Raw genomic sequence first — 21190 nt, forward strand, 5'->3', positions numbered from 1 at the left:
ACGCGTGTGCAAACACATGCATGCACACACACGTGGGCACACAGACACATGCACACACACACACACAGAGTCTCTCTCCTATAGAGAAAAAAAAATCCCCAGCACTAGCTGAAACGCTGATTCAAAACAACTGTTGGCGGCTCCAGCCGCCGCGGTCTGCTTTCCATTACCCACAGCCCCGCCGCGGCTTAAAACGGTGACTTGAAACAAACAGGCAAACCCCAAAATTAATAATAAAAATTACATTTCACCTTCCCCGGGGAAGGGCAGAAAAACTCTTTCTAGGCAGCGGTTCTGCCAGGAAAAAACTCTCCCTGCTTGTAACCCGCTGAGCATCAAAGGATGCTCTCCGGGAGGGGACCGAAGCCCCTCGGCGTGTGGCTGGGTGGGGGGTACGGATTGGGCCCCCCCGGGCAGGGGTCGGGGAGGGGGTGCCCGCGGCTTGCTGGGGGCTGCAGGGCAGGGCTGGGGGTGCTGGTGGGTGTCTCCGGGAGCGGTGACTGAGCGAGGCGGTGCCAGCGCTGGGGGCGGATTTTTTGAGAAGAGCCTCAGCTCTTCAGAGCAGCAGCAGCCGCTGGAGGAGTTGGGCGGCTGTTTCTCCCTCTCCGCCCGGAGGAGGAGGAAGAGGAGGAAGAAGAGGCTTCGGCTGCCGCCTCTCCGATCCCCCCCCTCCCCTTCCCCTTCCGCCCCACACCTTTATGGACGAGCGCCGGAGCTTGCTCTACTCTCCGGCTGCCTCCTCCGCCAGCCGGCATCCGAGGGGCGGCTCGACCAGCAGCCACCACAACCTGGGCTACACGGAGCAGCTGCCCCCCGCCACCCCCCAGCCGGTACCCGACCAAGAAGAAGAAGAGGGTGAAGAAGGGGAGGAAGGCAGCATGACCGTGGTGGGAGGTGGCGGCGGCGGAGACCCTTTGCTGGAAGAACCGCAGCATCCTCATCCTTTGCTCGGGGGGGACCGCTACGATCACGCCCCAACTCCGGCTGCCGTCCCTGCCGGCCAGCCCGCGGGTGGTGGGGAGCACGAGTGCTGTGAGCGGGTGGTGATCAACATCTCGGGGTTGCGGTTTGAGACCCAGCTGAAGACGCTGGCACAGTTCCCCGAGACGCTGCTGGGGGACCCACGTAAGAGGATGCGCTACTTTGACCCGCTCCGCAACGAGTATTTTTTCGACCGTAACCGGCCCAGCTTCGACGCCATCCTCTACTACTACCAGTCAGGTGGGCGCATCCGACGACCTGTCAATGTCCCCATCGATATCTTCTCCGAGGAGATCCGCTTCTACCAGCTAGGGGAGGAGGCCATGGAGAAGTTTCGGGAGGACGAGGGTTTCATTCGGGAGGAGCAGCGGCCGCTTCCCGACAAGGAGTTCCAGCGCCAAGTGTGGCTCCTCTTTGAGTACCCTGAGAGCTCTGGGCCAGCACGAGGCATTGCCATCGTCTCTGTCCTGGTCATCCTTATCTCTATCGTCATCTTCTGTCTGGAGACTCTGCCTGAATTCAGGGATGACCACGACTATGAGGGAACTGGGGGGACCTTCGGGACAGGCGGTGGCCCTCTCCCACCTGATGTCTTCACCAACTCCTCGTCCTCAGCTGCTTCCATGGTGTCGTCCTTCACTGACCCTTTCTTTGTGGTGGAGACTTTGTGCATCATCTGGTTCTCCTTCGAGCTGCTGGTCCGCTTCTTTGCCTGCCCCAGCAAGGCTACCTTCTCCAAGAACATCATGAACATCATTGACATTGTGGCCATCATTCCTTACTTCATCACACTGGGCACCGAGCTGGCTGAGAGGCAAGGCAACGGCCAGCAAGCCATGTCCTTAGCCATCCTCAGAGTCATCCGGCTGGTCAGGGTCTTCCGTATCTTCAAGCTCTCCCGGCACTCCAAGGGGCTGCAGATCCTGGGGCAGACCCTCAAGGCCAGCATGCGGGAGCTGGGCTTGCTCATCTTCTTCCTCTTCATTGGCGTCATCCTCTTCTCCAGTGCCGTCTACTTTGCAGAAGCCGATGACCCCAGTTCAGGTTTCAGTAGCATCCCCGATGCCTTCTGGTGGGCAGTGGTGACCATGACCACAGTGGGCTATGGAGACATGCACCCCATCACCATTGGGGGCAAGATTGTGGGGTCTCTCTGTGCCATCGCAGGGGTGCTAACCATCGCTCTCCCCGTGCCTGTGATAGTCTCCAATTTCAACTACTTCTACCACCGGGAGACAGAGGGTGAGGAGCAAGCCCAATACATGCATGTCGGGAGCTGCCAGCACCTCTCGTCCAGCGAGGAGATGAGGAAGGCTCGCAGCAATTCCACCCTCAGCAAGTCTGAGTACATGGTGATTGAGGAAGGGGGAATCAACCACAGTGCATTCAAACAGGCTGCCTTTAAGACAGGCAACTGCACAACCACAAACAATCCCAACTGTGTGAACATCAAAAAGGTCTTTACGGATGTTTAAAAAAACAAAACCAAACAAACAGCAACAAAATCTGAGGATGCGGTAAAAAAAAAAAATAGTAACAATAATAATGCAAAGTGACTGTGTACTCGGTATTGCGTGGAACATGCACCATCGTCGGTCTGTGTGTGCCCTCATTTTTATACGTTTATTTTTTTAGATCCTTCCTTTCTAAAGATCAAAAAAAAGGATTTAAAATTCTCCGAAGAAGAGGACGGCTAAAGGGTAAAGAGAAGAAAGATGAAGACAAAACACACTCACCGTCGAAACAGGTGTTTGTTCTGCAACATGTTGCAGGGCTGCTTTTGTTTTCTTGGCTTTGGGGACCTCTCGCTTTGCTCCTGAATTTCCCCCTCTTCCCTAAAGGCAGCGTGTAGCCGATTTCCCTTCCATCACATAAGCTCACTTGTTGGATTAACAACCCTGGGTTGGGTGGGGAGACGAGGAAAACATGTTGCAGAGCGAACTGGAAGGGGGTTGGGAGGAAACAAGCATTTAATTTTGCAGAGAGTCTCTGTTACCACACTGTTAAATGACGCTTAATATTGAAACATGTGGTGTGCCATTACAGGCACATCACAGATTCCCTTTTCTCCCCCATTAGATCATTTATGGAGTTCTAATCTGGTCAGAGACCGCGTGCAATCAGTGCTGATTTAAATAGAAAAAAAAAGAAAAAGCCCTTTTTTCCATTGTTAATTCCCTTCCCCTGTAACCCTACGGCATTATTTCATCCAACGTCAAATTGTGGCCGTGCAGTGGGTCTGTGTGTGGGGAGAAGGGAGGCGAAAGGCAAAATGGAACAGTTTCAGGAGCCGACGGTGCGCAGGGAGTGATGCCGGCGTGGACCGGGGGATGCAGGATCCGTGACGGGCTCCTCGCTGTGGCTGTGCAGCCTCAAACCCACCCAGCTGGAGACAAAGGGATATTTCCTCCTTTTTTTGCAATGCGTTTGGGAGAGATGCAGCCGCTTATCGCAAGAAGATTAAAGTGGCGAACACGCCTTCCAGCGGAAGTCACTAATTCGGACCGGAGTGATGCAGTTGCCATGACGACCCTGGTTTCCTGGGAAACCCCCAAAGGTTGTCATGGCATCCCTTCTCCCATCCCCCTTGGTCCTCTCTCTTCTTGCAAAAAACCTTTCCAGATGGTTCCAGCCCCATCATCCCACAGGACACTGCGGCTCTGCCCCGCTACACGACCCCATCCTGGCACCCCCTTCCCGGGCCACGGCCCCTTCACGGCTTCCCTGGTGCCGAATAAAGCACCTGTAGGCAATAAGTACACCACAAATCCACCTCTGCCTCGCAGAGGAGCTCACACCTTGGCAGTGAAATTTGGGGATGGAGTCTCATCCTGCAAACACGAGCGCCTGCTCCACCGAGAACGACCCCGCGCTCCCCCCGCGCCGTGCAAAACCCAGCGGTTTCCCCAAACCCGGTGTGAAATGGCACTGAGCAGCCAGCAGGAAAGCTCGGCTGAGAAACCTCGGCAGCTTTTTGAAACAAGGGGGACAGAGCTATAAAGAGCAGGATTGAAAAGTAACCAAAACTCCGCCGGGGAAAATACACCGGCTTCATCTTTACATGTGCACCAGGGGCCACAGGACATCTGATGGGATCAGGTGAGCTTTGCACGGGGCAAAGTTTAATAGCATCATAAAGTAATGTGGCTTTTTTGAAACAAACCTTGTGTTTTCCACTGCTTAGTGTTATTTTTTAGCTTGCCCTGCTGCTCTCGGGTATTTTTGCACACGTTAGGTAAAGTGGAATAACATGCTATAGCTCCTCTGATTTTATTTGCTTTTCACTTTGCTTTTTAGTGCTATGCATAGGAGGAAAACCCTGCTACTTTTTTGAGCTGGATGTCTTCAATTCTGTGCTAAAAAGGTTATTTGCAGTGGTTTAATGCTTCAGTCCGACCCCTGCCATTGAAGCAGGTTGAAGGCAGGGCCTGGCTGCTCAGCCTCGAGCGCCTTGGCTCCAGCTCCAGCTCTGTTTTGCTGGGTTTTAGGTTAAATAAAACAAGATTCCTTCAAGGTAGCATACTGCACAGGGACACTGTTAAATACCTCCTATGACAAAAAGAGATTTGACCCCAACCTGTGCGAGTCATACCTTTCCCAAGTGTGTGGAAAGAGGGATTTGTCCTGAGAGATGCCAGCCATGCTGAAATAGGATTTTAGTGAGGATTTTACCCAGACTGAACAGGATCAGGACAGTTTGGAACACTCTCCCTTAGCCTTGCCTTAGCCCCAGTTAATAAAACCTTTATAACCAAGGAAAACATCAGAGCAGCTTCTTAGCTGATGGTATGTGACAGCTTTATTGGAGCTACCGCAGTTTTCACCAGCTGAGGATCTAACAGAGGATCTTTATTAGGGAGATGCTCTGGAGCATCACAGGAGGTAACAAACCTGGGATCCCTTGCCTGGGATAACTGGGATCCCTTGTCTGGAATAACTGGGAGCAGCCCAGCATGCCTTTTCCCCAGGCTGCCAGCAGGCTGAAATGTCATTTCTGCCTACAAGCTCTCACTTTTTATTGTTATTCAAGCTTTCCCACGTGCCTATTCCTAAAAGGAGGATTTGAGTTTAAAAGCAGTGGAAACAGTCCTACTTGGGAGAGTTTGCAGATAAGTTTTGTGTCTGTGTTTTCCCCATGGCAGCTGCATGGGGTACGGAAACCACATATTCTCCTGGAAATGGCACAGTACAATTTTCGGTTTCTCTGTCACCTAAAATAAGCAGAAACCTTGCAGGTTGTTAGTTTGCTTTCCTGACTACTTCCTGCCTTATTTTGTAGGGGCAGAATAATTTCAAATGGATTTTATTGACAGTAAAAGGCACTGTATGGGAAAGGCAGCAAGGAAACCACTTCATCCACTGGAGTAAAAGGCAGTTTTGCTCCAGTACTGAATGATGTCACTGAAAAATATAAAAGCACTGCTGCTCTGTCTTTAAGATACACCCAAAAAATTGGAAGTGGAAAAATGGGGATATCCTTTCAAAGCTTTGCCCCATTTCTGTCTGCCTCTTCCCTCTGCGCTGTCTTGTTAGGTACCATTCAGCAAGATAAACACTTTCTGCTATTGCACGGTCTGACAGCTTCTCTTAAACTGGCTGCCGCGTGCGTTGTGCCAGGAATTGGAGAGATCCCCGAAAGATTGCTCTCTTTGCAGCCAGCTGCTTATTTAACTTACTCCGCTCTTTTGCAGTGTGCCTCCTATTAGGACTTAGGACTGTTTTAACAGTCACTCGGGAGTTAAAGAGGAGCCTCAGCCTTTGCAGCGTGTTGGACTCGACTGTTTCTAATGTGCTTAGAGGGGGTAGCATTAGGAGATTAGTATTAGCCGAGCTGCCTGCTTGCTGTCTGGCAGCCTGCTGCAGAGCCTTCCCAAGGCAAGGCGAAGGGCTTGCCTAGACTCCGCTTATTACATTAAATGGAGGAAAGTGCATTACCAAAAGCTGCTGGCTGACATTTAAGATCACACAGAAAGCAAGTGGGGGAAAAGCAGGGTCCCTGAAGCGCACGGTAGTCCCCGGTGTGGACTCACTGGCTTGTTGTCTGTGTTTGCAGCGTGGCAGGGATACTTTCTGAAATGTCCTCCTCCTCCCCTATCCTTCATACCTGTCATCTGAGAGACAAAGTGACACTGCTGGCACTGAAGGATGGGAGCAAGGATGGGAGCAGGCAGCTCCTGCCCAGGGGATGCAGCCCTGGGAAGCTGTAGCTGCCTCCCTGGATGCTTTATGTATTTGGTTTATATAGGGCCACTAGGTGATATAGAGCCTTGTACAGTCTCCTACCTCCTTTCCTAGGGTCCTTTCCCCTTCCCTCTGCTTGTATTTTAGGATCTGTTCCCTTCCCCTGTTTCAGCCCTGGGTGCCACCTTGAAACACACCCTAGGTACACGGTGATGCAGGTGACAGGCAGCCACCCTAACCCTGGCCCCTCTGCTTGGTACTTTGACACCATCACCTTTTTCTTCTGCTTATTTGCCCTTTTTGTGTTTTCAGACCTGAACTCTTCTAAAAAGGTTCTGTTGTTCTCCAGCACAATAGATGCCCTTCAGGTGCTTGGGGTGGCCAGAGGAGCAGAGCAGTATCCATCCCACCCCACGTGTGGACACAAACAAGGGCTGGAGGTATCTCTTTCCTCCCAGAGGGTTAAATTTCTTCCCAGGCAATTGTTCCTGCTCCATCACTTGACAAAAGAAGTTGGTTTTTGTTTTTAATCCCCAGTTTATAGACAGTTAAGTGGAGGCAAAGGGCAGACAAGTGGCTTCCCCAGCAGAAGGGAAGGAGCCATCCAGAGCTCACCAGCTGCGAAGGGCTCTCTCCTGGCAGAGCTGTAGTGCAGGGAAAGGGTCTCTTGCAGTGCTTGGTGTGTATGGAGAGTGTTCTGTGTGAAATCTGTTTAATTGTGTAGTTTGGAGCCCTCTTCCTGCCAAGCTTTTAAAATATGCGTATCTTGGTGAGAGCACATGGAGGATCCCATTGCAGCCTGATGGAAGGCAGGATCTTTTTTTTCCATTTTTAAATGCCTTAACAAGTGATCTCTGGGTAGGCTGCAAACTTGCAAGTGCAAACAGACAAATAGGATTTAAATGCAATTCATTTTGCCCTTTGGTCTCAATTGCTGCATGTACCGGGAAGGAGAGCTCAGTGCATCGGCATCCTTGTGCAAAGGCAGTCGTCTGGCCAATGGGTGCAGGGAAATAGGGACTTTCTGGACATTTATGATGCTGTGGGCAGGCCAACATCCTATAAATTGTCTTCTTTGCTGCTACGGAGCTGGTACTGCTCTTCTGCACCCTTTCCTGCTACATGGGTCTGCACCCATAGTCCAAATGGGGCGCTTGGCTCGACTTTGGGTGCTGTGTAGCTGGAGGATGTGTTCAGGATAGGATGCTGTTGCCTTTCCATGTTTCCCTGAGTGTTGTTTACATGCCAGAAGCTGCACTAACACAGCACCTGCTGGGTCCGGGCGAGCCCAATGGGTGCTGTGCCACTGGTGTTGGGTGGTGGGAGCCCTCTCCCAGTGCTGGTGGTGGGAGTCAGGCATTGAGCACGGAGGACTGGAGCGATGCGCTTCTCTGGCAGGAGGGTTTCCTTGGAAACAGCCACGGGACTGCGGCTGTCACCGCTCTGATGGGGACATTTCGGGGGTGTTTTGGGGTGGGTGCCCTGAGTTGCCTCACCTGAGCCGGGAATCGCTTCTCTGGCAGTGGGAGGGTTTTGACTTCGTTTTGGGGGCTGGTGATGTAGGGTTTTCTTAGGGCAGAAATAGGACTGGCATAGGAGGGGGGGTACAGCCCTGCTGTAGGGCAGAGCCATCCCACGGCGGGGGGCACGTTCGCTGCTGGGGGGAGCCCTGCAGAGCAGCCCAGCCCCATCTCCACAGCATCTGACTCTTGCCCCAGCCAAAGCTCTCCCGGCTCCACTGTGGTCGAGCCTGGGACACAGTCAAGACCTTTTACTGCTGTACTTGGCTTCCCAAACAGGAAAATGAGTAATGGTGTCTCCGTCAAAGCGATAGTCACCCCACCTGATGGGATGTGTGTTTGCTGGTTTGTGCTGGGAAGGCATCAGGGCTCCTGCTTTTTGTCACCAGCAAAACCAAATCCCATTTTTTGCTCATGAGAACTGTCTTCTGGGTGGGAGAGGGGTGTGTGGGGGGTCCCATGCTGCCCTTATAGCTGGAGCACTTTTATCCCTGGTGCTGGCAAAACTCAGCCAAAAATGCTCTGAAAAATATCCCCTGTGAACCCCCGTGTGCTTTTCCTTCCACGAATAAGGCACTGCTTTACGAGACCCACAAGTTTCAGGGTCTGTCTGTGTCTCATCACTGCTCAGAGCCGGAATTTTCAGCGCTGAGGGTGCTCTGCAGCGGGGCAGGGAAACCTTCACGCATGAACCTCCCCGCAGGGCACCGTCAGTTTTCTCCTTCTTATGAACCAGGACATGCTCAAGTAAATTAAAACCTGTCTTCTATCTCATTCAGCTTGTCACTTGAGTTAGGAGTAGCTAAAATACTTCCCGATCGTTGGTCTTCCCCTACTCATAACGGAAATAGTCTTTACCTAACTGCGCTGCACACTAATATTAAGGGCCCTGGCTCAGCGATGCAGACGGCAGCACATGCTGCTGGGTTTGTCTAAGAATGATTCATTTCCTTAAGACTTGTAATTCAGATGCTTTTCTGAGCACGTTTAAGCTCTGTCATGTCTCTTGCTTTTCTACAGTTGTTGCACTTTATTTTTAGCATCTTTAACACTTACTGGGTGGGAAGACTTGGTTTGGATGGGCGGCTCGCATGAGTAGATTAGCAAGCGGCTATCTGCTCTTGCTGGCAAGGATGTGGAGTGCAATCAGTTTTATTTTGATGCTGACCAGTACCAGCTGCTTTGCTTTGCTTCCTCCGAAGCACCATCATGGATAGATACAGAAAATCCTTTGGGGTTGTGTCATGCTTCGATCGGCAGCGGAAGCACCAAAGGCTCAGCCCCTGCGGGGGGAGTGAGGCTACTGGCAGCAGGGTCCGTGCTTGGGATCCTGCTCTCACAGGAAGCTAAAGATTGCAACGGAACATGGACAGGATGAACAAACACTTTGCAAAGCGGTTTTTTGCATTTGCAGAGAGATGTGATTGCCGTTCAACTTGGTTGCAATAAAGGAGCTGAGTGCAATGCAGGGTGGTGAGTGATGCTGTGCCGCTTGGGGGGATTTTCACAGAATCATGGAATCGTTTAGGTTGGAAAAGACTTTTAAGATTGTCAAGTCCAACCTTAAACCTAACACTGCCAAGTCCACCACTAAACCACGTCCCTAAGCACCACATCTACACGTCTTTTAAATACCTGCAGGGATGGTGACTCAACCCCTTCTGTGGGCAGCCTGTTTCAATGCTCAACAACCATTTTGGTGAAGAAATTTTAACTAATATCCAATCTAAACCTGCCCTGGCACAACTTGAGGCCCTTTCCTCTTGTCCTATTGCTTGTTACTTGGGAGAAGAGACCGACCGTCACTTCGCTACAACCTCCTTTCCTGAGCCTGCTTTTCTCCAGGCTAAACAACCTCAGTTCCCTCAGGCACTCCTCCTAAGACTTGTGCTCGAGACCCTTCACCTACTTCGTTGCTCTTCTGTGGACACACTCCAGCACCTCAAGGTCTTTCTTGTAGTGAGGGGCCCAAAACAGAACACAGTATTCGAGGTGTCAAGTACAGGGGGATGATCCCTGCCCTAGTCTTGCTCGCCACACCATTTCTGATACAAGCCAGGATGCCGTTGGCCTTCTTGGCCACCTGGGCAAATTTTGGTTGCTAGTCCATGAAAATATGTGTCCCTGCACTCCAGACCTGGAGGGTGGGAGCACTGCAGTGTTTGCTGGGTGTTTGCTGGGTGTTTGCTGTTGGCCTGCTGGGTGGCTTTGGGCAGGTCAGCTCCACCGGGCCTCAGTTTCCCCATCGGTAAATGACACTGAGCGGCTTCATTAAGTGTTTGCAATGAAACACGCTGTGGAAGGAAGAGGCAGTTTTGAAACACAGAGCAAGAAGTAAAGAATCAGCCAAAGGCTTTATGGTGTTCAGCTTTCTTGAAGCTTGCAGAGCCTGCAGACCCTCCCACCGATACCCCATTAATTGCAGTTCTTTCCCCCAGCTGGAGGGAAGCCCAGAGTTTCACCCAGCTTCCAGGGGACACCAGCTCTGCCCTACAGCTCCCCTTCCTCCTCTCCTGTGATTTCTTCGCTCTGCGTCTTTCACTTGCTTTTCCATCCTTATGGCTCATTTCTCCTGAAATCTGTGTGCATTTATAGTCAAAATCCCTCTTCTCCCTCCTTGCTGGTCTCTGCCTGGAGCTGCCACTGCGACTGTAACGATTCGAACCTCAAGCTGTTGCAGCAGGTCAAAAATGAGACATAAGAAGTTTGGGCTTAAAATGAGCCTGCTTGCTGCAAATTTGAGCTTGTAGGAGGGATGTGAAAGGAGTTTGCTGTGAGCCGGGTGTAGCATTGCAGGCTAGAGGGGTTTTCTACCTCTGTGCCTGCATCAGTGGATGCTGGTACCCAGCGCTTGTGCTTTACCCTTCAGGTGCCTGAATGATATTCTGCACTTCAGAAACCTCTGGGTTAAAGGAGGAAATCTTCTTGCTGAAGCATCTGAAACAAGCCTGGGCTATTCTCTCCTGGGGCTGGAAACCTTTCAGCAAAGTCTCTCCCATCCTGGTTGCAAAATGCTCTGAGAAAGCAAAGCATGCACAGGGAGAAGCAAACCAGTGAATGTGACCTGGGTTCAGCTGGTTTTCTTACTTGTGATGTCTCCTGGGAACTGGCTTTATTGCTCCATTTTCTTAACCAAGCTGTCGTGCAGCTCCCTTAGAGGAGAGCATTACACAAGCACTTACCTTTATCAGCCAAATGTAGAACTTAGTAAGAAGAGATATCAAGTTAATATGATAAGATCTGTTTTCCCTAACCCTGTGTTGATTGGCATCAATTATATCTTCCTCTTTAATTCTGTATTAAGACTCTCAGCCATTCCAGCATATTGTTTGGGATCAGTGACAGATGGCCAGACCCATCACTTTTGCAGGCCACTTTGTTTATCCCTTAAAACACTGGCCCAACAGGAGCTATTTTCCAGTCCTCTGATTTTCACCAGGTCCAGGGCTCAAGAGGTCCGCAATACTTGCAGTCTCATGAGCTGCTTTGCCAGCTCCGAATGCTTGGATACAAGTTATTTGGCTCGGCCAGTTTAAAAACAGCTAATTTTTGAGGCTGCTGTTTCATATCCTCTGTTTCTTTTGGAGTGGAGAGGGTTTCATCAACCCTGTATGATGGGAAGACATCTGGATCCCTTCAGGAGCCGGAGCAGCAATATCTCCTGAATGCTCCTGACTTCTCATTCCCACGGCTGTTCTTGCTGAATTTGGTGAAATAATGTCATCATTAGGCTGAGGATTTGGGGTTTCTTTCTACTAGGGCAAGGATACAGCCTGAAAAGGCAGCAGGGTACCCCAAAACACTGGATTATTTGCCCAGTTTGAGAAAATTGTTATTTACCACTTAATCTGCAGAGCCTCGACTCTGCCGTTCCCTTCTTGGCCAGACCAATGGTATTTCCCGGGCTGTGCTGGGCTGAAGGTGCTATTTGGGTTTTATTTGTGTAATACTCCAGTGATGCTTGAGGATCCCGGGAGTTTGACCATTGCTTTGTAAAAAAAGCAGGAGCCCTTCCCTGCTGGCAGGTGGGAGGGGGGTGTAATCCCCCCCAGCAAGCCCAGTCCAATAAAGCATAAACCCCAGTTAGCTTTAATCCCATGAATAGTCCTTCTGGCACTTCAAGATAAGCTGGTGCTTGAATAACTGGCTGGCCTGAGACCCTTGCAAGGAGCACTAAGCCCCTCTGGTAGCTTATTTTCCCTGGAGTGCTGTGCTGCCTTGCAAGTGGATCCTTGCTCCTTGCGGGAAATCCCACCTCTCTCCTTTCTCTGCCTGCTTTTAGCATCCCTGCGACATCATCCCTGCAATGTCATCCCTGTAGCATCCAGAGAGTGGGTCTCACCCTTTTCGGTGCATAGATCCTAGCCCGTCTTGCGTATTTCCATCCTGACTCTCCCTTTGGGGAAAACAGGCTCATTCTGGGGGGTTGAGCTGGGACCAGGCAGGTCCTGGTGCGTTAGGCTGGGCTCTAAACTGTGAACACAGATCCCTCCTACCCTTGTCTCATCACCGGCTGCTAATGAAGCATCCGGCTCACATAATCTGATTTGGTGGTAGCGCTCATCTTATTAGTGTGCACCACACACTGGTTTTAATATAGTTAATGAACCCCGCTATAGGAAGCTTTACTAATTCCCACCTGAAAAATCACGGCGAAAGGGCCAGAATTTGGGTCTGTGACTCCCGCTGACTTACATAGGGCTTAAACCCTCAGGAAATTTGGCCGTGCCCCATCCACAGGTGGGTGCAGAGCCCAGGATGCGGTGCGGCAGAAGGTGGGATGCTCCGATTGCTGCAGTATGAACTAAAGGCAGAGCATATGATTTCTGAAAAGGAGATGGATATAAGCAGTTGCATGAAGTTTTTAAGAATTTCAGTGTCTTAAAGACAGAGCAAAGCATCTCACTGTGTTAAAATAGGAGTCAGGATGAGTCCCTTCATGCTGTAGAGTTATTAGGCTTCGAAGCCAACCTGTTGCAATACCAGCTGTGTTCATGCACTCCAGAGGCTCGGCAGCTCTCGCATCACAGAGGTTGGGGGATTTTTTTTTGCCCTTTGCTAGACATCTCCACCCCCGCATCAAAACGAGGTCTTGGGTTTGAGCTCTGCTGGAGCAACTCTGCAGTCTGAGCACTGGGCTGGGATCAGCCCCGGCTCCTGCCATCCCCTGTATCAGATTTATAAGGTCAACCAATTGCTTAATATCATGTGGATTATATTGGGTCAGAACAAACCCAGCTTGATTAAGATAAAAACTTGATGAGGAAAACCCACTTTGCGCTAATTATTCTGGATTTGGAACTTGCCATTAATGTGAGATAATAGTTAATAACCAGAATATATTTAATGAATCTTTTTTTATCTTTAGCTCACTTTAGACTGTTGCATTTAGTCCATTAAACAATTTTAATTAGCAAATTTTCCCCTTTTTGTTTATGGGGAATAGGCATGTGAAGTTGTCAGAGGGGACCAAAGTGCAACATTTCTTCCAATGTACCTTGGAAAAAAAATAATAACCTGTTGCTTGTTTTCCAAACCAGGCTGTGCATAAAAGTGGCTCTTTGCTCTGTCCAACAGATAACAGAAGAAGTTTCAAAATTAAGACCTTCAGGACTGTGTTGAGAAATAAAACGCCTCCAAGGAAATTACAAACATTACAGACACGATGACTGCTGCTGCTGTGGACCCAACTGACAGAGGGTCTGTCCTCCCCAGTTAAATCCATTTCATATTTCATATATATATATATATATGAAATATTTGCCACGTTATATGTGTTTTCTAACAAGTGCACTATGTAGAAGGGAGCATCTTTGCAGCCGGAAGATTATCTTCAAATCATGTGCAATATAATGAGACTGAACAAAGCCAGGAAAAAGGAGGAGGGGAGGTGGAAATAATTTGGACATTAGTTCAGTCTTTTTTTTTTTTATTAAAAAAAAAAAAAATCTCTTGAAAGATTAAGCAACCAGAAAGGAAACATTAACCAGAGCTGCTAATAAGCAGTCCAAGTGTTTTGCTTGGGGTGGGAGGGAGATGAGGGAAATTCAGTTGCTGTCGCTGTTCCCTGTCAAAGGCCAGGGGCTGTTTTTGGCACTGGGACTTGAATAATTTCTGTTCCATTTTTCTGACTTTCATGTAAATGCTCTTTATAAGTAGGTATGTGCTGTACCAAAGGCTGTGATTTATTTTAAGTCCTTATTAAGAAAGTAACATCTCCACTGATGCTGAGGAAAAGGGTGTCAAACAATCAACAAGTTGTGCCTTGCTTTCAGGATCACTTCATGAAAAACTAAGGAAAAATCGAATTTCCAGGGGTGGAAAAGGTATAAAAACCCAGTCCTGACTGGTCATGCCCCTGCTTCATTTCATGAGAGCCCATGCGGCCTTCTCTGCTGTTCCATGGTACTTCAGTCCCGAGAGAATATTATAGTATTGTCATGCTAATACTATAATAAATAGGAAGTTCCTCACTCCTTTGCCCGTTGCTGTTTCATTTTGCATGCTGAGGGTTTTTTTTTGTGGCAGTTTAAGAGCTGTGGGTTGCCTGCCCTTGGCTGTGAAGCTGTTGAAACTGGGGTTTCTGTAACCTCACTGCATCTCCTAGGGCCGTATGGGTAAATATTATCCTAGTGATGGGATAAATGGTCTGCAAAGACATAAATGGTCTGTAAAGGCATAAATGCAAACGGCAAAGGAGTTGATGGCCTCTCCTGCTTCTGGGTCCCCCCTCTCACCCCAGCCTCATCCACCTCTGCACGCTGCCTCCATTCCAGCTTTAAGACTAAAACCCACCCGGCACATACTCTGTCGGAGGACCAAGGTGATACTCGCAGCAGCATTGGATTTCTGGGCAAAAATAATGTCGGTGGGACTCAGGCAAGCATGGGAATCTGCATCTGCATTGCAATAATTCACTGGGGATGGTTCAGGGAATGTTAATTTGGACTGGATCAAAGTGAGCTGGAGCTTGCTCTGAAGCAGAGGATGCTCAAGGGGAGGTAACAGGAGACAAAATTGTTAGGCATGTGAAGCAGACTCTTGAATTCATGCTGCTGATTGCTTTGGGTCCATGTCCAAGGACAAGCCTTGAGGTCACCACTGGGTACCTGGAAAGTGAAGCAAGGACCACTCTGCTTGGAGGGCAGCACCAAAACCTGGATCCTTCACCGAGTGGAGCTATTTACCTGCATCTGGGCAGGAGATGGGGAACATCCACAGAGGACACATGTGGGATGCTTCAAGGCACAACCCAAGTGAGGATGCACTTAAAAATAAACACTCTACCTGGAAGAAAGGCTCTGAAATGGGAAAGCTTGGGGGAATATTCATGGCAAAGCAACCAGATGTCTGCACCACGTGTCTCTCCTTGCAGAAGAGGTTTGAAGATGAACGAGACCCAAGCGGGTTTCTGAGCCGTCCTTCGGGGCTGGGATTGCTCCAGACCTGTCTGCAGTTCAGCAGAAGTTGTCCTCCTTTCTGGTTGTCTAAGCCCCGCATGCAAACTTCAGCCGAAATTAGTATTGAGAAATTCCCTTAATGGTGGGGAAATTATGTGGTTCTTAAAGGAATGCATTGACTTTGGTGAGGTCACATTTATTTTCTTTGATTTTTAAACACGGATAATTACTTGGCTTGAATTCCTCCTCCTGTCATGGCATATGCATTGTTGGTGATGGTGACCTTGTCCTTGGGAGGAAGGCTTGGGGGTTCCAAAGACAGAAGTCTCTGGGGCTTAACATAGGTGCAGGCTGGGGAGAATGGGCTGAGATGGTGAGAAAACAAACAAAAGTGAAAAAAACCAGCAGTTTTAGTCAAAGCTACGTTGCTCACTGTGGGGAATGAAGAGCAAATATGGATCTGGCCCTTAGTGGGACATTACTCCTTGGGTTTGTTTGCATTTATTCCCAGCACGGTAGAAATGCTGTGGCCACTGGACCTGTGGATAAATGAATTAGAAAGGGCTGGTGCACCTGGTTTTATTGTGGCTTTTGCAGCATGAGGTGCAGAGGGAGGTGTGTTGGGGACCAGAACTGCTGGAAAAGCCTGAGGAGCAGGTCCACGAACCCATGGAGATGAGCTGGGGGTGCCAAGACTCGAGGGATGCCAGGGAATCACGGAGGTGAAGCACCCTGCGGTGTGAAATCAATCCAGTGTGAAAGCCATCAGCACAAATTAAAGCTAATTGGAGCGGTGGCTCTCATTAACTTTGGGTTTGGCTGTGTCCTGCCCTGAGGACAGCCCATGAGGGGTAGGGAGAGGGAGCTCTTCCATGGGATCCTCCAGCAAATTGCTCTCCTGGCAAATCCCCGGGCGTATGGCAGTAACCGCGGTGCTGCCGCAGCTGGAGTGGTCTGAGGATGGGCTTGCAGAGCTTTTTGCCTCGTGGCCAACTGTGTCTTAATGTGGCACAGCCAAAACACACCTCCTAGGCATCCATCCCCTCTCGCCTGCAGAGGGGAGCTGTGCCCTCCCCAGGGTGTCTCATCCTGCAGCTCCCCAGCACCAAAATTAATTAATGTTCAGACCATAAAAAGTCTGAGACCTTAAAAAGACCACTTAAAAAAGACTGTAAAAGGTCCCCAGGGTCTGGGGAGTGAGGGCTGAGCCTGTTTCCAACAGTGGGAACCCCAAATAACTGAGCAGTTGTCTCTTTCCCATTGCCATGGCTGGAGCTGCTGACAGGCTGGGGGAGATGGGGCTGGGCTTTTGGGGGAGGTCTCACCTTCAAAACCACTAAGGAGCTGCAAAATATTTTTGTTTGCGGTCTTCCCTGCAGCATGATGGGTTTGTAGCATGCTCTTCGGGCTGCAAAGGAAATTGAACAAAAGCTTAACAACTCTGAAATCTCCAGGGACTGACCCAGAAAGCACTTTTCTACCATGCTGATAGTTTTGGGGTGCAAACAGCCAAAGCACCCACTGAAGGTCTGATGCAGCATCCACCCCCAGCCCCGCAGACAGCCCCAGGCTGCCCGCAGGGGTAACCGGCACGTTAACAGAAGAGTTGATTTTCTGGATTGCAACACAGGCCTGGATCTTGGGAAGCCCTGGTCCCAAAGGTGTTAAATTTAGTTTCTTTTGGAACATGATCTAGTAGCCCTTAAAATGGGGGATAGAATGTATCAGTACTAAAGTTATTTTTATTTTTCACGGTGTTACGGAGACCTTTTTTATGGCATGTGTGTATGTAACATAATTGTACCTAGTCTGTTTTCAATCGCCACTTTGTTAAAGTGTCTCTCTGTTACAGTTTGAAGTGCATATTTTGACGAACAAAGTGATGGGAAAAACCAGATCCCTTCACCCATTTGGGTTGGTGGGTCCCAGCGGTCCGGCTCCCGGCAGCAGAAATGCCCCATTCCCGGAGCAGAGCTCAGCCCAAGGCCGCCGGCCACTCCACTCCTCCCAGCCAGCACCGAACCCACCCCACGGACATCTCACACCGATGACAATCTTGCCAAATTTCAACCTCTTCTCGATATTGTACATACTGGCGTTGACAACGTTGCTCCATGCTGTTGGGTTTCTTTTGCTTGGTTGCTGAGCCAGCTAATTGTTAATGTGCTTTTTCAAAATAATCGAGAGTTTGATAGTCTTTAACTGTCAGTCCAGTATATTAATCTGTGTTGCCACGACTCTGACTCTAGCCTTGTGCGTTTTAAAGATAACCATCATATCGGGACAGCCGTGTTGAAATGTCATTTGGAGCGAAGGGCTGGATTTGACGAGGGAAGACAAATTAAAAATGTATCCAGTCGATTAAAAAAAAACAAAAAAGGGAGCGATTTAATGATGGCTGACATCAAGAGAAGATCCAAAAAATAGCGTGCATTGATTCCCATAATCATCCAGACGCAGGCTGCTCATCTTTATTCATAGCCCTTCAAAGCCACACTCTGAGATGCTTAGAGCATCTCTGAGATACCGTGCATTAGACGTGCTCTTCAGGCGCTGAACACGTAGACATTTCTCCTCTGCAGCCAGTACAGCTGCTATCTCCTGCAAACACTGTATGCCATCCCTTCCCCCTTTTAATTTTAGGGTGCTATTAAAGTGATGAGAGCTCTGCCATTGGGTCCATCCTGGTAGATGTGCAGGAAAATCAGACTGAGGGAGCTAGGCTGGTATAGAATCACGTAAAGCCACTTGTTTTAAGAATAAGTTTTAAGAAGGCAGCAAGGTTAGAAATCAAAATATCTCATAAAGTGTTTAAAGGCACTAAAGAAGGCTCAGTGGGCACAGCAGATGGGATGGGGCTTAGCAGTGTGGCTGCAGAAGGCTTTCAGAGACAATGTACAACAGGCTGCTTTGCTTGCCCCACTAGATTTGGGGGAAAAGTCAGGATTCCTGTGGTCCCATCCTGGCCTCCAGCCTCTTTCCACAGGTGCCGGTGAAAAACCCTGCAATATTAATGTCTCAGAAACAGCCTTTGAGCACCCTGGTGGCTTCAGTTACGCAGACACTCGAATGTTTTCTGAGACAGATGTTCAAATGCTATTATCGCTACTGAATCCTTTTAAAATTAAGAAATTTGTGGGATAGGGTTTTTCTCCCCTAAAAAGCTTTGGGAGCCAGCGTGCTCCCCACACTCCTTTTCTTTCCATTGCACAGAGTCAGGTAGAAAGTTGTGCCTTTGAGCTGAGACTGAAGCCAAGTAGCAGCCTGGGTGAATTAAATTACACATCTCTGTAATCCCCATATTTTCATCCACCAGCCTCTGATAGAGGTAAATTATGTTTCTTTTTCACATTTTGTCTGCCTTCTCCAAGCTGACATCATCAGTGCATCTTTAAAGGGAATGGTCTGAGATATCGCTGTCACCGACTGGTGTTTTCTGTAACACACCATCTCTCTGAGCATTGCAAAACCAGGTTGATGGTGTGTTTTAAATGCATGACTCCTATTCCTGAGGATAATTTTGGAGCTGGACAATTTATCTGGCAATACACAAGTCATTGACAGAGCTGGACTTGCAGGTCAAATGGTATTAAGGGGAAACATAGCCAGGAAATTGCAAACCAGTGCCTGAAATAGGGCAGTTTTAATGCAAAACAATGAGTTTGCCACCGTGTCCCTTGTGCTGCCATTAGTATATTGGAAATTGGACTTGGTATTCAAATTGTTCAGGTCTTGTAGGAAAATCACCTTCATTGCTGAAGGTGAGATATTCCCACGGCTAATTTTAGAATCTTTCAAGGAGAACGCTCTTGTAATTCATCACCTGAGGTCCCAAAACCCCCTGCAAGTGGGGGACATTGCATCGACCATCGGCTTCCAACACAGGAGCAGCTCGTGTTTCTTAATTTCCCATCCTTTACTATGCAACTTATTTTCACAGTATCTTCCTGGGACTGAGACAGCTGGATATAATTTTGACTTTGCTTTCCCTCGTTCACGTGTGCAGCTGGGTAATGCTGAAATGTTTCCATGACTCTCTCAACTGGGACACACATTGGGTATATTTGAACAGTGAAATATTGCCTTGTGAAATTCAGTGTATCAGACTGAAAAACTAAAGCCTTCTCTGCAAGAAGGCTAAATCCGGACTAATTAGGTGCCACAGAAATGATGCAATTTTGGACTGGAGATGTGAAGCGCAGTCTTGTTACTCTGGGTTCATTTTAAACTCTGGTTTTGCCAGTGAGCTGTGTTGCAATTGTTTAAACTTGTTGTTTTGATAACAGTCTGATGCTAAAACAAGCTGCTGCATCCCGTCATCCTGGTGACCTCCACTGCGGTGTGGGCCTTGTGTTCAGTTACCAGTAAAAAAAGTGATTTTTTTTTTTCAGTTGCGTGATTTTTTTACCTGATGTTGAATTTATTTTTTTAATGTTTTTTTTTCATTAGAACTTGAAACTGTTATTTCATACGCAAAGTTCAATAAAATGGCTGAAACATGCAGCAAATAGTGGTTTGAAACTGAAATGGGGTGGAGGGGAGACGTTGGGGATGCAAAGGATGGTGCAAGGATGAGGTTTGAGATGCATCCCCTGGATGAACTCATTTTTCAGGACGAAATAATCAGAAATTCAATGCCATTTTCAGGACTAAAATTTATTCCATTAGAGAAATAAAATCTTGGGGTAAAATCTGCACATTCCTAGCACATGAACCAGCCATCTGGAGAGCTGTGCTCTCTTTATGGACTGAAGAAGCTCCAGGCAAGCCCTTGAAATTTTGATGATGTGTCACAAGAAGGGATGTCACTGGTGATGCTTTGGCAAAGCAGAGGTGCCTGCTCTGGCGCTGACCCTCTCATCCTGATCGCAGGAGGGGATTTTGCAAAATGAGGTTTGAAGCTCATTTGAAAACCTTGCCCTTGGCTTCGTACCACATCTTTGAGCTTAACCCAAAAGTGAATGTGGCTGAATAATGTCAGAGCTTTTTTTTAGGTTACCGGTTGTCTTAAAAATATTGAATAGTGAGAATGGAAAAAGAAGTTAGGATTTTACAAGCCATGTTTAATCAGCAGCAGCTGTGACCGGTCCCAGTCCTGCACTCCCACAACCGTGGAGGAGAGGATTTCCAAGAGAAGCTGAAAACTGGGGACTTTTCTGGTTCCTTTTGCTTTTAAATCACCTGTTTCTGGTATTTTCAGATTTAATTTAAAAAGCAAGATGCACATTCCTGGTTTGGGGAAAACAGCTGGAGACCATGAAGTGAGCGGAGCTGTGGCTCAGCTGAACCCCAGCTGAGATTTGGGATGAGCTGCCTGAGCCTGGGGAAATGCAGGAAAGGCTGGGTCTGGTTCAGGATCTGAATCACTCAAAGGGGACCCCTAAGTGATAAATTATTAGAGATGGTGCTAAAATGGCTTAAACAGCAAATATAAGTGCTGCTGTGCTGCGTCCCATGGCCAGAGGGCCCAAGCTCCTGCAAGGGGCATTTTATTTTAGCAGTGACTGAGCCAGGACCACAGACTATTATCCCAAGTGAGTTGCATATTTTTGCAAATCCTCTTCCTAGGACTGAAATCCAGGCAGAAATCCTGTAAGATGCTCCAGGTGCTGAGCTGGGAAGCTCAGGACGGGGAGCAGAGCAGCAGCCAAGCGTGCCTGCAGCCACCCCAGACAGGATCAAACTAGGGGAATTCAGCAGTGATGGAGAACCTCGAATTCTTGAATTTTACAAAATATCTTGTTTGACCCTCTTGGCCTCAAGAAGTCTGACAGGATCAAACAAGTTCCTAGAAAAGCAGCATTGTGTGCTGGGACTGGTTTGTGTGGTTTTGTCTCTTTTTGCTCTCTAGGTTTGCTGTGAGCGTCAGGTCTTCTGGGGAGGATGAGCTGGGTGGTGGACGACTCACGATGAGCAAAATCAGCTTCAGTGCAATTATTTCCAAATTATTTCAGAGTGGCTGTGCTGGATGGGACCAAACTAGACCCCAGCCAGTGTTGGTGACAGGGGCAGATTTAAGGCTGGGAGGAGGGACCCTCTGTGGTTCAGAGGTGCTCAGAGGTAGAGCAGTGGGTTTTAGCAGCTCTTCATGCTTCTTTCAATGCCGTG

The 21190-nt window shown here is 48.7% G+C and overlaps 1 protein-coding gene across 1 annotated transcript; it reads left to right on the forward strand.

Moving 5' to 3' along the window:
• The first annotated feature begins 515 nt into the window (after nucleotides 1-515).
• On the forward strand, nucleotides 516-19590 carry LOC104321107 (potassium voltage-gated channel subfamily A member 3-like). The gene is made up of 2 exons (XM_069772244.1): nucleotides 516-4080; nucleotides 13260-19590. Exon 1 carries the CDS (start codon nucleotides 699-701, stop codon nucleotides 2454-2456), a length of 1758 nt encoding a protein of 585 aa, XP_069628345.1. The 5' UTR covers nucleotides 516-698; the 3' UTR covers nucleotides 2457-4080; nucleotides 13260-19590.
• Nucleotides 19591-21190: the final 1600 nt, after the last annotated feature.

This window comes from Haliaeetus albicilla, chromosome 26 (assembly GCF_947461875.1).
Source record: "Haliaeetus albicilla chromosome 26, bHalAlb1.1, whole genome shotgun sequence".
NCBI classification, from domain to species: Eukaryota; Metazoa; Chordata; class Aves; order Accipitriformes; family Accipitridae; genus Haliaeetus; species Haliaeetus albicilla.